This window comes from Neoarius graeffei, chromosome 28, assembly GCF_027579695.1.
Source record: "Neoarius graeffei isolate fNeoGra1 chromosome 28, fNeoGra1.pri, whole genome shotgun sequence".
Classification (NCBI taxonomy): Eukaryota; Metazoa; Chordata; class Actinopteri; order Siluriformes; family Ariidae; genus Neoarius; species Neoarius graeffei.
In genome coordinates this window covers 31,105,461-31,121,411 of record NC_083596.1, presented here as the reverse complement: position 1 = coordinate 31,121,411, position 15,951 = coordinate 31,105,461, and the positions used below count along the sequence as shown (strand labels likewise).

General features: G+C 38.5%; 1 protein-coding gene across 11 annotated transcripts in view; it reads left to right on the top strand.

Annotated features, from left to right (window-relative positions):
* The window catches only part of fer (fer (fps/fes related) tyrosine kinase), a 408,576-nt gene that overhangs the window by 84,321 nt on the left and 308,304 nt on the right, over positions 1 to 15,951 (top strand). For 10 of the 11 annotated variants that reach the window (XR_009651912.1, XR_009651911.1, XM_060913311.1 and 7 more), the window contains exon 6: positions 4,637 to 4,820. Coding sequence is in view for 9 of the 11 variants with exons in the window: in XM_060913311.1 (XP_060769294.1) it covers positions 4,637 to 4,820 (184 nt within the window). In the remaining 2 variants the exon portion in view is untranslated. Of the gene's footprint in view, positions 1 to 4,636; positions 4,821 to 11,165; positions 11,601 to 15,951 lie in introns of those variants that run through there. The other variant, XM_060913317.1, reaches the window with a different exon arrangement.

Sequence of the window (15,951 nt, the reverse complement as noted above, 5' to 3'; positions counted from 1 at the left end):
TTACAAATCTCAGAAATGCTATGCTGCTCACACTACATGACTTTTTCACTCACAACATAGTTTTATGGGCACAGCAGGGTGCACACTACACAATACCCTACATAATCCCTGCTGAAACATGACTAATCCCTAAATTATCTAATCTCATCAATTTTGCTTTCTTGCATAAATAAGTGTTTAGTTTATATAAGTTATATTTATAACTTGTTTATCTCTGAGTTTATACAACCCCAATTGCAAAAAAGTTGGGACAAAGTACAAATTGTAAATAAAAATGGAATGCAATGATGTGGAAGTTTCAAAATTCCATATTTTATTCAGAATAGAACATAGATGACATATCAAATGTTTTAAACTGAGAAAATGTATCATTTAAAGAGAAAAATTAGGTGATTTTTAAATTTCATGACAACAACACATCTCAAAAAAGTTGGGACAAGGCCATGTTTACCACTGTGAGACATCCCCTTTTCTCTTTACAACAGTCTGTAAACATCTGGGGACTGAGGAGACAAGTTGCTCAAGTTTAGGGATAGGAATGTTAACCCATTCTTGTCTAATGTAGGATTCTAGTTGCTCAACTGTCTTAGGTCTTTTTTGTCGTATCTTCCGTTTTATGATGCGCCAAATGTTTTCTATGGGTGAAAGATCTGGACTGCAGGCTGGCTAGTTCAGTACCCGGACCCTTCTTCTACGCAGCCATGATGCTGTAATTGATGCAGTATGTGGTTTGGCATTGTCATGTTGGAAAATGCAAGGTCTTCCCTGAAAGAGATGTCGTCTGGATGGGAGCATATGTTGCTCTAGAACCTGGATATATCTTTCAGCATTGATGGTGTCTTTCCAGATGTGTAAGCTGCCCATGCCACACGCACTAATGCAACCCCATACCATCAGAGATGCAGGCTTCTGAACTGAGCGCTGATAACAACTTGGGTCGTCCTTCTCCTTTTTAGTCCGAATGACACGGCGTCCCTGATTTCCATAAAGAACTTCAAATTTTGATTCGTCTGACCACAGAACAGTTTTCCACTTTGCCACAGTCCATTTTAAATGAGCCTTGGCCCAGAGAAGACGTCTGCGCCTCTGGATCATGTTTAGATACGGCTTCTTCTTTGAACTATAGAGTTTTAGCTGGCAACGGCGGATGGCACGGTGAATTGTGTTCACAGATAATGTTCTCTGGAAATATTCCTGAGCCCATTTTGTGATTTCCAATACAGAAGCATGCCTGTATGTGATGCAGTGCCGTCTAAGGGCCCGAAGATCACGGGCACCCAGTATGGTTTTCCGGCCTTGACCCTTACGCACAGAGATTCTTCCAGATTCTCTGAATCTTTTGATGATATTATGCACTGTAGATGATATGTTCAAACTCTTTGCAGTTTTACACTGTCGAACTCCTTTCTGATATTGCTCCGCTATTTGTCGGCGCAGAATTAGGGGGATTGGTGATCCTCTTCCCATCTTTACTTCTGAGAGCCGCTTCCACTCCAAGATGCTCTTTTTATACCCAGTCATGTTAATGACCTATTGCCAATTGACCTAATGAGTTGCAATTTGGTCCTCCAGCTGTTCCTTTTTTGTACCTTTAACTAGGGCTGCTCGATATTGGAAAAAATCAATATCACGATTTTTTCAGTAAATATCGATATCGCGATTTTTAAAACGATATTTATACACCTTTTTTTAAAGCCCTGATCATCAACACCTGAGGCACCGGGCCACATTTTTATAGTACAGGCCTCATAGGCTACCTGTCAACCCTTCCCGTTGTACCCTGAAACGCCTTTTACTTAAACTATTTACTGTGCAAGCGCGTACTTTGCATAGGTCCTATAGCCTGCACAAGGCTCACGTTCTCCTCACTCAACATTTCCGATCACAGAGGATGGAGCCAGCGCTGGTATTACCAGTGATTACTGCGTAACGTCCACACTGGCTCGTAGCCAGCCAAGGATAAAATCTCTCTCTCTCTCACACACACACACACACACACACACACACACACACACACACACTACAACGTAAGCTTGTGTGTTGTTAAGACACCAACATTAAACACGCACAATATAGAGACAAGTCCTTAAGAATTAACATACATGAAAATAGGCTTCTCTTCCTTCATCTTCCAAATGTGGACTCCGCTATCTTTTTGGCATGCCAGCATTGAAATACCATTTGCAGAGATATTTCACTCGCCATTAAGAAAAGTAAAAGCAACACATGATTAGCAGGGGGACACCGTTTTAAGCGCACGGAATTTTAAAAACAATGTAATTACATCTGAGTCTGTCTACATCGCGCAATAAAGCTGTCCTTAGCAGAACCTACTTCAAAGCATGATGCGAGCTGCAGATGCACAAGTCAAAATCAAATGAACCCAACATGCCGTGGCGGGCAACATTAATAACCAAATTGCCTTACCTTAAAACTCTGCCTTGACCACAGGACGACTCGCAATTATTCCACTTAAATCCACACGGTTTAACACATCTAACACAGCTAGCAAGCTGGATATGTGCTAATATTGTTGTGCTTGTTTTCTTCCGTAGATGCCATTTTTACATTACCCAGTCCCACATCCAAAAATATGACGTAAATATATGTTAATTGTATTATTATAACTATTAGCAAGCAAATCAAACAACATATTAAGAAATCAATATATCAAATCACCCGACACGTATGAAAACAGAAGAACTGATTTTTTACTGTTGCGGAGATATCGCGGGAGTAGAATGGATGACGTATGCAAGGCTACGGTGTGCCTTAGGGGACAGAAGGGTTCGTTTTACCTTACTGTCACGTCAATGTTATTGTTGTTTTATTGCCATTGTAGAAATATTGTGCACGTCCCTTTCGACAAATGACAAAAAATCGTTTCATATCGATATTATGAATTTTGATATCGTTTGACACCAATATCGATATCATGATAACAATACGATATATTGCACAGCTCTACCTTTAACTTTTCCAGCCTCTTATTGCCCCTGTCCCAACTTTTTTGAGATGTATTGCTGTCATGAAATTTCAAATGAGCCAATATTTGGCATGAAATTTCAAAATGTCTCACTTTCGACATTTGATATGTTGTCTATGTTCTACTGTGAATACAATATCAGTTTTTGAGATTTGTAAATTATTGCATTCTGTTTTTATTTACAATTTGTACTTTGTCCCAACTTTTTTGGAATCGGGGTTGTAGCTTTGTCACATTTTTTAATGGAAACAGGAAAAGGAGAAATTAAAGGAAATATGGGGCAAATATTGTGTGGGGAGATGTGCAGTGTACAATGAGAAGAAAATTACCTATTTTTATACTGTGCACAATCAGCAATCATGTGTTTTGTTGTTCCATTAAAGCATTTGGGTGTTGCATGCCAAATAAGTTTGTACAGAAGTACTTTATTATTATTATTATTATTATTATGCTTACATTTTGCCCTCGGCTTCCCACATAAAAGATGGATGGAAAATTTGTTTCACAGATCTGCGGTGCATGATTAATTATATTTCCTCTGTGACTCAAATGGCTTTTTCTCAGCACTGTTCTTGAAACTAGTTACAAAAGGGTTTAACATAAGGTTAATCACAGAGAATATAAAAAATGCTTGAAAATATCTGAGCCTTGATTCACGCGGCATGAACATTCATTGCAGGACCACACAGAGTAGTCATTGAGTTGGGGGTGTAGTTGCCAAGCCACAAGGTTCATCAGTGAATGGAAGTGATTGCCAAATCAGGCTCCAAAGTGTGTATTGAGTATAAGGGGCACTAGAACTTTCTTGTCTAGAAGTTCATCACTTCTTGTAACTGACTTTTGCATTTGTTGTATGTCACTCTAGATAAAAGTGTCTGCAAAATGCCATGTAATGTTAGGGGGTGTGGTAGACGAAGCCCAGCTTCGAGGCATGTATCATTTAGCAGAAAACCACATGACTAATGACAGACAAGGTTGTGATTGACTAAAAGGTTCATTACTCGATGTCTGTCTGATTCAACAGAGTTCACTCATGACACCTACTGCTAAGAGACAAATATAGCATGTTTTAATTTCTACATCACATCAGTGTTTTGCCCCTTTGCATTATTATTTGCATGTACTTTGCACAATATTCAATTTTAAAATAACTAATGTAATAAGCTTTTTTTTTTTTGTTATTTGGTGTCTACTCTTATTTATACACATACACTGTCTCCTATGAATTTATGCTCAATATAATTGTCTGCACAATAAAAAGGTGTACATAAAGAGGGGTAACATTTGTGCTTGTGTGATGGGACTGCGAGTGCTACTGCAGCTGTTGTAACATTTATGAGAACCTTTTTACTGATTTTTGTTTAGGTGCACACCCTACACACACTGTGTTTGGATTGAGGCAGTTCCTTTTCTCTCACACTCAGGATGAAACACTGATGTGAACCAAACAAACCGAGGCCTCGTCTGTCGTTGGTCATGTGGTTTTCTGCTAAATTATACACGCCTTAAAGTGGGACTTTGACACCACTCCTTATACTAGATACCTGCTTTGGAGCCTTGGCTTCAGATGGTCTGTCACTAGTGACTGGTAAATCAGGGCTAAAATTATATTCTGTGCACTAGGCTTAATCCGAATGGTGTTTTCTTTAGGTAAGGAGCCAGAGAAGGCCCGTGAGCGCTACGACAAAGCCACCATGAAGCTACACAATCTGCACAACCAGTATGTGCTGGCTGTGCGAAGTGCACAGCTGCATCATGAGCACTATCATGAAAACACACTCCCTCTGCTTCTTGATTCTCTGCAGAAGATGCAAGAGGAAATGGTCAGCGCCTTGTGAGTGTTGCACATCAGCCCAAGCACATATACACTTACAAGATGGGTTTTTAAGTTTTTCATTCACTATTGTAATTTGCATTCAAGGAGGGTTGTTAAAATGCATAGCTTGATCATTACGTGGCTAGGGATGTGTGGCAGTTATTTTGGTATAATTTTCAGAGCTCAGGCCACATCAGTCAGGACATTATTAGATCTTGTCTTCAAATTTATATAAAATTTAGTTTCAGTTTCAAGTTTATTTGTCTTGTGCACAAAATGTCAGGGACAGTTGTACACTGAAATGCTTGTCGTGAGGCCCAGGTACTCTATAGGAGTGCAGTACAAAGTATGTAACGTGGGGTAAGGAGAAAAGGGGGGAGTTTATGAATGAATACCATGTATGTATGTACTAGTGCATCTCAAAATATTAGATTATTATGAAAAAGTTCAATATTTTTTGTAATTTAATTATAAAAGGTAAACTTTCATATATTCTATATTCATTACACACAGTGAAATATTTCAAGGCTTTTCAGTTTTGAATATGGCTTATAACTCATGAAAATTAGCAATACAGTATCTCAAAATATTAGAATATTTCATTTAGAGTTTGAGTAAAAGAGTATAAATACCGTGTATATCTCGGTCTAGTTCAGTAGACACAACCACAGTCATGGGGAAGACTTGACAGTTGTCCAGAAGATTACCATCGACACCCTCCACAAGGAAGGTAAATCACAGAATGTCATTGCTAAAAAGGCTGACTGGGAAAGGTGCAACAGGGATGACCGTAACCTTGAGATGATTGTCAAGAAAAGTCTATTTAAGAACTTGGGAGAGCTGCACAAGCAGTGGACTGAAGCTGGTGTCAGTGCATCAAGAGCCACCATGCACAGACGTCTCCAGGAAAGGGGCTACAACAGTCCCATTCCTAATATCAAGCTATTTCTAAGCCACTCCTGAACCAGAGATCATGTCAGAAGTGTCCTACCTGGGCTAAGGAGAGAAAGAATGGGACTGTTGCTCAGTGGTCCAAAGCCCTCTTTTCAGATGTACAGTGGTGTTTGAAAGTTTGTGAACCCTTTTAGAATTTTCTATATTTCTGCATAAACATGACCTAAAACATCATCAGATTTTCACACAAGTCCTAAAAGTAGATAGAGTTTGTTTAACCCAGTTAAACAAATGAGACAAAAATATTATACTTGGCCATTTATTTATTGAAGAAAATGATCCAATCTTGCAGATCTGTGAGTGGCAAAAGTATGTGAACCTCTAGGATTAGCAGTTAATTTGAAGGTGAAATTAGTGTCATGTGTTTTCAATCAATGGGATGACAATCAGGTGTAGTGGGCACCCTGTTTTATTTAAAGAACAGGGATCTATCGAAGTCTGATTCAACATGTTTGTGGAAGTGTATCATGGCATGAACAATGGAGATTTCTGAGGACCTCAGGAAAAGTGCTGTTGATGCTCACCAGGCTGGAAAAGGTTACAAAACCATTTCTAAAGAGTTTGGACTCCACCAATCCACAGTCAGGCAGACTGTGTACAAATGGAGGAAATTCCATTGCTACCCTCCCCAGGAGTTGTTGACCAACAAAGATCACTCCAAGAGCAAGGCGTGTAATAGTTGGCGAGGACCCCAGGGTAACTTCTAAGCAACTGAAGGCCTTTCTCACATTGGTTAATGTTCATGAATCCACCATCAGGAGAACACTGAACAACAATGATGTGCATGGCAGGGTTGCAAGGAGAAAGCCACTGCTCTCCAAAAAGAACATTGCTGCTCGTCTGCAGTTTGCTAAAGATCACGTGGACAAGCCAGAAGGCTATTGGAAAAATGTTTTTTGGACCGATGAAACCAGATTAGAACTTTTTGGTTTAAATGAGAATCGTTATGTTTGGAGAAAGGAAAACACTGCATTCGAGCTTAAGAACCTTATCCCATCTGTGAAAGATGGTGGTGGTAGTATCATGGTTTGGGCCTGTTTTGCTGCATCTGGGCCAGGACGGCTTGCCATCATTGATGGAACAATTAATTCTGAATTATACCAGCGAATTCTAAAGGAAAATGTCAGGACATCTGTCCATGAACTGAATCTCGAGAAGGTGGGTCATGCAGCAAGACAACGACCCTAAGCACACAATTCGTTCTACCAAAGAATGGTTAAAGAAGAATAAAGTTAATGTTTTGGAATCGCCAAGTCAAAGTCCTGACCTTAATCCAATTGAAATGTTGTGGAAGGACCTGAAGTAAGCAGTTCATGTGAGGAAACCCACCAACATTCCAGAGTTGAAGCTGTTCTGTATGGAGGAATGGGCTATAATTCCTCCAAGCCGGTGTGCAGGACTGATCAACAGTTACCGGAAACGTTTAGTTGCAGTCATTGCTGCACAAGGGGATCACACCAGATACTGAAAGCAAAGGTTCACATACTTTTGCTACTCACAAATATGTAATATTGGATAATTTTCCCTAATAAATAAATGACCATGTATAATATTTTTGTCTCATTTGTTTAACTGGGTTCTCTTTATCAACTTTTAGGAATTGTGTGAAAATCTTATGATGTTTTAGGTTATATTTATGCAAAAATATAGAAAATTCTAAAGGGTTCACAAACTTTCAAGCGCCACTGTAAGTAAACTTTGCATTTCATTTGGAAATCAAGGACCTAGAGTCTGGAGAAAGAGTGGAGAGGCACAGAATCCAAGGTGCTTGAAGTCCACTGTGAAGGTTCTGCAGTCTGTGATGATTTGGGCTGCCACGTCAACTACTGGTGTTGGTCTGCTGTGTTTTATCAAGTTCAAAGTCATCTACTAGGAGATTTTCGAGCACTTCATGCTTCCCTCTGCTGACAAGCTTGATGGAGATGCCATTTTCCTTTTCCAGCAGGATTTAACACCTGCCCACAGTGCCAAAATTACTACCAGATGGTTTGTGGACCATGATATTACTGTGCTTGATTGGCCAGCCAACTCTCCTGACCTGAACTCCATAGAGAATCTATAGGTATTGTCAAGAGGAAGCTGAGAAACACCCTTTGGGGTCCCAAAATGCAGATGACCTGAAGGCTGCCATCAAAGCAACCTGGGCTTCAACCTCGGCAGTGCCACAGGCTGATCGCCTCCATGCCATGTTGTATTGATGCAGGAATTCATGTTAAAGGAACCCCAACCTAGTACTGAGTGTATAAATGACCATATTTTTCAGAAGTTGAACATTTCTGTAATGCAAATCCTTTTTTGATTGATTTTTTTTTAGGGAATATTCCAAGAATTTGGCATACTGGATTTCTGATTGAGCTATAAGCCATAATCATCAAAATGAAAACAAAGTAGGGCTGTCAATTGATTAAAATATTTGTGATTAATCACATTATTGTCTGTAGTTAACTCGTGATTAATCACACATTTTTTTATTTGTTCTAAATGTACCTTAAAGGGATTCTTTTCAAGTTTTTGGGGAGTGGGAGTGGACAAATATGCTTGCTTTATGCATATGTATGTAGCCAGGTTAGGAAGGATGAGGCTGGACACAGCAAAAATAATTTTTGTGGGCATTTTATTGCCCCACTGCATATTAAAAAAAAAATAATAAAGCAGCATTAGCTTTATAATTTTGAGGGTTTCACATAATTGTGTGAACAAAACAATACAGTATTTTCCTCTAGTTCTGTACTTAACTTCCAGCCTCAAACTATGCAATAAAATAAACAAATTAGGTGACGTGGACTCTGGACAACAGTCGTGGCAATCGTTTAAATAAAGAAAATAAAAATACAAAACCCAAATAAATTTGTTAAAGGGGAACTGAAGGCAATTTTTAAAATCAAAATTCTATTTCTCATTTTATAAAATGTAGGAATGCATTTCTCACAGCTATTTTGTCACTGCTATAGCAAGTTATGAGTGTTTGAAATATGCTGTATAACACATCAGTCCATATGTCAAAGTAATGGCCGTAAACGAGATTCACTGAGACCTGTGCGAGACCTCGTAGGATAGAAGTAAAATGTACAGCGGAAATCAAAGTGACCAACATTTGCCAACATTGTCAAAAGACGCACGTGTCCTCCTTTGAATGCTGACGTAATCAAGCCGGAAGTTTTCCCTGTGTCTGAAATCGCTCCCTACTCACCAGATAGGGCACTATATAGTGGGGACACCATTTTGTAGTGCTGTCCGAAACCTTAGTGAGGATCATGGGGAAATGCGCTCAGTATAATATGCATGTATTTTTGTGATAAATACATGTATTTATTATTTTTGAAAACCCACCAGCCACCTGATCTGGCACGTTTTAATTGTGCGACAGTAATGACACATACGAGCATGATGGACTAGTCCTTATCCTGTCGTCTTTCCAACTCTTATCTACTTCACGTTGGTTTGAAATCGTATGGAATAATCATCACTGATGAAGCTGGCAAATCTCGAAATCAATCTAAATTGGAATGATATGGCGATCTGGTCGCTGTGTAAACAGTTTTCAAAATGGTGGTGCTGACACTTCACGTTTGAAGGAGACTTCAAACGTGAAGTGTCAGCGCCACCAGCGCACAAGTCTCATGAAGATCGCGCGGATAAGTGACGTCTGCCGTGGACCATACGAACTACATTCAACATGGCTAAAAATCGAAAAGGCTGATAAGTGTAATATAATATGCCAATACAAGTCACAATATAAGGTTAATAAAACCGAAAACGTATTTGAATAACACTTTAATTAAGAAATAAAGCAAGTTTAAAAATGACTTCAGTTCCCCTTTAAGCCACACTGCTCATAAAGATCTTTTCCAGTAAAATGCAATCACTCACTGGTAAATATACAGTACATTCATGAGTAAAAATTGCATTTATAAACACTTAATTGACAAATTTCTCAGAATAAAAATAAACTCTCACTCCAGTGTGCAGGCTGCACGTTGTCGACGCACGCACGCACGCACACACCTGGATCTTAACATCTTTTCTCCCTTCTGGACCATCAGAAGCATATAAAAAAATATACACATTTTATGTAAACAGTCAGAATGCAAAAATAAAAGTTGATTCTATATGTGGAATCAACAAAAGCACTTTAACACGACATAAGCAACCAGCTACTTGTTACATTGCTTGCTTGCACTACGTTACTTCCTGATTTCCCAAACTATGGGGGAGGGGGCACAGAACGTGTAAAAGAACTTCAACAGCCCAAACAAAAAAAGGGTTGAAATATTTAACTTTACATGTAATGACTAGAATATATGAAAGTTTACCTTTCTTGAATTTAACTATGAGAGAAATGAAAATTTTCATAATAATCTGTTTGAAATGCACGTGTGTGTGTGTGTGTGTGTGTGGATACAGCTCTCGAAAAAATTGAGAGACCACTTCAATTTTTTCTTAAATTAGCATCTGCATGTATGGCAGCCATTTCAGTCCAGTGTCTGTGATGGAATTCCAACACAAACACACCATTTTATTTAATGGGGTACTGATTAGGTGATCACCTGAACCAAATCTTATTTAACGAGGAAAAGTACAAAAGTCACTATGGTCATCACTATCCTCTTGCAATAGGACCAGTTTGGCAAAACAATGCTAGTAGTACCTTTAAATTTAATTAGAATAAAAAAAAAGTCGATTCATCATGCCAAAAGAGTTAAAAAGAAAATCTTTGAGTGAGAAAAAGACGGGTTCAGTTCTGGCTTTACTGGCAGAGGGATACAGTATTTATCTTATATGACCTGACACTTGTAAGTGTCAGGTTGCTTCCATCCTCAAAATTTCAAAGACCATTCATAAGAATACGATCAAACAGCAGACATTGGGGGCAACAAAATTACAGACTGGCAGAGGGTGAAAGTGACTACTGATGGGAATGATTGTCAGCTCCTTCAAATGTCACTCAGCAACCATAGGATGATGTCAAGTGACCTAAAAAAGAATGACAAATGGAGTGAATGAGGTTAAGTGCACAGCAAGGACGGTTCGAAACAGGCTCCTCCGGAAGGGTTGAAGTCATGAAACGCTAGAAAAAAGCCCTTCAGCAATGAGATGCAAAGAAGAGCCAGGCTAAGGTTTGCTAAAGACCATAAGGATTGGACTGTAGAGGGCTGGAGTAAAGTATCTTCTCTGATGAGTCCAATTTTCAGCTTTTCCCATCACCTGGTCATTTTATGGTTAGATGGAGACTTAGAGGCCTACAAGGCAAAGTGTGTCTCACCTATTGTGAAATTTGGTGGAGGATTGGTGATGATCTGAGGGTGCTTCAGCAAAGATGTTTGTTTGCAAAGGACACATGAATCAAGCCATGTACAAGGTTATCCTGGAAGAAAACTTGCTTCCTTCTGCTCTGACGTTGTTCCCTAGCTCTGAGGACTGGGTTTTCCAGCCAGACGATGCTCCATGCCACACAGCCTGGTCAAGTCAAGGTGTGGATCGAGGACCACAAGATCAAGACCCTGTCATGGCCAGCCAAATCTCCAGACCTGAACCCCATTGAAAATCTCTGGAATGTGATCAAGAGGAAGATGGATGGTTCCAAGCCATCAATCAAAGCTGAGCTGATTGAATTTTTGCACCAGGAGTGGCATAAGATCCTCCAAGAGTAATGTGAAAGACTTTGTGGAGAACATGCCAAGACATATGAAAGCTGTGATTTTCAATGTCAGGGTTATTCCACCAAATATTGGTTTCTGAACTCGTATTAAGTTCAAACATTAGTATTATTTTGTTTAAAATTGAATATGATCTTGATTTCTGTGTCTTATTCAAGGTCTGAAAACACTTCATCTTTTTTTGTTATTTTGACCAGTTGTCATTTTCTGCAGTTAAATGCTCTAAGTGACCATATTTTTCTGTGGAATTTGGGGAAATGTTGTTAGGAGTTTATGGAATAAAACAAAAATGTTTATGTTCCTCAAGCACACACCTATAAAACCAGAGAAACCAATTATTTTGCAGCGGTCTCTTAATGTTTTCCAGAGCTGTATGCACTGTGTGTCTGTGTGTGTGTGTGTGTGTGTGTGTGTATATATATATATATATATATATATATATATATATATGTATATGTGTGTGTGTGTGTGTGTGTAAAATATATATGGGTCTGTCTCAGAAACTGGGTACTGTCGGGGTACCCCACTAAATATACTCAGTCAATAAACTATACGGTTTTGAATGGTGATGTTGGTTTTAATTTGAAATAAAATGATGAAAGAAATAATACAGATAAAACTAAATCTTTGATGTGAATACTCTATTCAGAATTTGGCAAAAATTCTGCAAATTTGTGGAAAAATGGCGACTTATCTGGGACATGATAAATGGTTGACTACATCGCGTTTCCTTAAAAAGGTTGTAGACCACTGAAAAATCTACAGTTATGACTAATTGGATTTTAAGTTGTAACTTTATACACCTAAGGATTGGTGCGCTCACAGAATCAGGGATGCAAACGGCGCGCCTTTTGGCGGATGCTGCCTTTTTCACGGCTGAATCGCGCAGATCCGATTTTTTTTTGGGGGGGGGGGGGGCGTTGGAGTGTCTGATTATAATTTCAAAGTAAATTCTGTATTAAAATTACTAAATAAGCAAATGCCGTTACAGTCCATGAAACATAGGAAGTCTAAGTATGAGAAGAAAACAGTAAATCAGAAAGCTGCGCACGTTTGCGCGAAAGCTGCGCAAAAGTGCGCAGCTTTCTGATTTACTGTTTTTTTTCTCATACTTATACTTCCTATGTTTCATGGACTGTAACGGCATTTGCTTATATACAGAATTTACTTTGATGAAATTATAATCAGACACTCCAACGCCCCCCCTAAAAAAAAAAATCGGATCTGCGCGATTTAGCCGTGAAAAAGGCGGCATCTGCCAAAAGGTGCGCCGTTTGCATCCCTGAGAATACTCATAACCGTAATAAAACATCATGCAAAATATTTGATCACCATTGTAACTCCATTTTCCGCATACCCAAAACCAATACGATCGTGTGTTTTGATCTAAACAGAAAGCCTCAGGGTCAAGGTCACTACCTCACCAAAAGTAGTAACTTAAAATCACTACGCCATATAAAAATTTAGTTATAAATCTGCGATTTTGTTTTTTAAAATGAAAGCTGAAAGTTAGGTATAGAATGTTTCTTACAGAATATGTTACAATGGTAGCTGGTCTTGTATGAATTTCTGAGCTGTAAAATGAGTTGTGGTCTATTTTTTACCGTAGTGTGGTGTTTGTTTGTGTGCGGGGAAGGACACACATTAACAATTTGCATGTGTAGAATGGAATTTTCCACTCCAACAGTTAAAAATTGATCGTGCTTCCATTTGCAGTCTTTGTTATACAAATGATCTGTTCTGATGTCATCACTGAAAAGGTGAGTTTTGACAGTTTTATTTTGTTTTAGTCTTGCAGTATAAGGCAATAGAATGTTTCTTTTTCATCTCACTTTCGTATTTCGTAGTGTTTGCGTATTTTTGGCCAATATTTTGCACCCATGGTCAATTTAGATTGAACTTTTGACAGAATCTACGGCTAGTCATTTTGCCCTGCCCCTGCCTCGCGCTCCGTCTGGTGCAGTAGTGATGTCCCGTTGCTCGTGTGCCGCAGCAGAGACCCGCACGACCTTCAGCCGGTACAGTCGCTGTTCTTTTACCACCGCCGTTATTCTCATCTTTCCGGTGGTTTCTTGATTTTTCCATTGTGTCCTATTGTCCTATTTCGCCATATCAAATACCCAAAATGTATCATATTATTCATATTTAAGTGAATAATCAATTCAGTCATCATAACTTGGCATTTTTAACCCAAGCAATCAAAAAGAGGAAATGTATTCAATATTTTCACTCATCTGTGAAGGAGGGACTTTAATTCTTCATGATGTAGCTATTTTATATGTAAATCAATTTTGCAAAAGCATTTGAATTGTAATCAAAAAAATTTTCCACAGTGGAGGCCAGATAAAGCAAGATACTATCTTTTATTCTTATTTAACATGACAAAAGAAACAGTGTTGGGTAAATGCAAAAGAAGTAGTAAAATTAGAAAATGTATTTTTTGACCATAATGTCCCAAATGAGAGACCAGCTTCTGAGACAGACCCATATATAAAATGCGTATCTGTCTGTCTGTCTGTCTGTCTGTCTGTCTGTCTATCTATCTATCTATCTATCTATCTATCTATGAGTGATTCCACGCTTATGGGTACTGAAATGGGGACATGAACTTATTTTTAAAAATTCACCTAAAACCATTTCTTTTTTTACCATCAGGTCACAAAACATGTAATCTTTAATGAATGATATGTTAAAAGATAACTTTTTAATTTTCTGAGATGTAATAAAAACATATTTATATGCCAAAGTCAAGCCTATGAGTTCCAAAATGATGTCTGTTACATTACTTCTGTTACGATTGTCCATCTCGCGTCTGTTACAAATTAATTACAATCTAGCTATATACCATGTTAATCTTATTGAAAGAATGTGTATGTTTATTCTACTACACGTTTATTAATTATTTTTGCTAAAACGTCACCTTCCTATGTTTCAAAAAGTAATTCTACATTGTTAAAATTGAGAATATATATGTCCACAACACTTCTGTTACATTCTGACTTTGGCATATAAATATGTTTTTATTACATCTCAGAAAATTAGTTATCTTTTAACATATTCATTAAAGATTACATGTTTTGTGACCTGATGGTAAAAAAAATAAATGGTTTTAGGTGAATTTTTAAAAATAAGTTCATGTCCCCATTTCAGTACCCATAAGCATGGAATCACTCATATATGAATGAACACACACACACACAGTGGCATGCAAAAGTTTGGGCACCCTTACTGAAAATGTCTGTTACTGTGAATAGTTAAGTGAGCAGAAGATGAACTGATCACCAAAAGGCATAAAGGTAAAGACCACACACTACTTTTCAGCGTTTTCTGCAAGATTTGTGTATTTTTGTTTTGTACAATTGGAGAGTGAAAAAAGAAGAGGAACACCATGCGAAAGTTTAGGCACCCCAATACACTTGAGTTCTCAGGTAACTTTTACCAAGTTTCTAGACCTTAATTAGCTTATTGAGCTGTGGCTTGTTCAAATTATTCATTAGGAAAGGTCAGATGATGCAGATTTCAAAGCTCTATAAATTCTCTGACTCCTCAAACTTGTCCCTCAAATCAACAGCCATGGGCCTCCTCTAAGCAACTTCCTCACATTCTGAATAATAAAATAATTGCTGCTCACAAAGCAGGAGAAGGCTACAAGAACGTAGCAAAGTGTTGTCAGGTAGCCGTTTCCTCAGATTGTAATGTTATTAAGAAATGGCAGTTAACGGAAACAGTGGAGATCAAGGTGAGGTCTGGAAGATGAAGAAAACTTTCTGAAAGAACTGCTCATTGGATTGCTATAAAGGCAAATAAAACCCCCTGTTTGACTGCAAAAGACCTTCAGAAAGATTTAGCAGACCCTGGAGTGGTGGTGCACTGTTGTACTATGCAGCGACACCTAAACAAATATGACCTTCATGGAAGAGTCACCAGAAGAAATCCGTTCCTGCATCCTAGCCACAAAATTCAACGTCTGAAGTTTGCAAATGAACATCTAAATAAGGCTGATGCATTTTGGAAACAAGTCCTGTGGACTGATGAAATCAAAATAGAACTTTTTGGCCACAATGTGCAAAGGTATGTTTGGAGAAAAAAGGGTACCAAATTCCAGGAAAAGAACACCTCTCCAACTCTGAAGCATGGGTGTGGATCGATCATGCTTTGGGGTTGTGTTGCAGCCAGTGGCACAGGGCACATTTCATTGGTCAAGGGAAGCATGGATTCGAATAAATACCAGCAAATTCTGGAAGCAAACGTCACACCATCTGTAAAAAAGTTGAAGTTAAAAAGAGGATGGGTCCTACAATAAGATGATGATCCAAAACGCACCTCAAAATCTACAATGGAATACCTCAAGAGGCACAAGTTGAAGGTTTTGCCATGGCCCTCATAGTCCCCTGACCTAGACATCATTGAAAATCTGTGGATAGATCTCAAGAGCAGTGCATGCAAGACAGCCCAAGAAACTTGTAGAACCTGAAGCCTTTTGTAAGGACAAATGTGTGAAAATCCCCCAGGTAAGAACTGAAAGATTATTAGCTGGC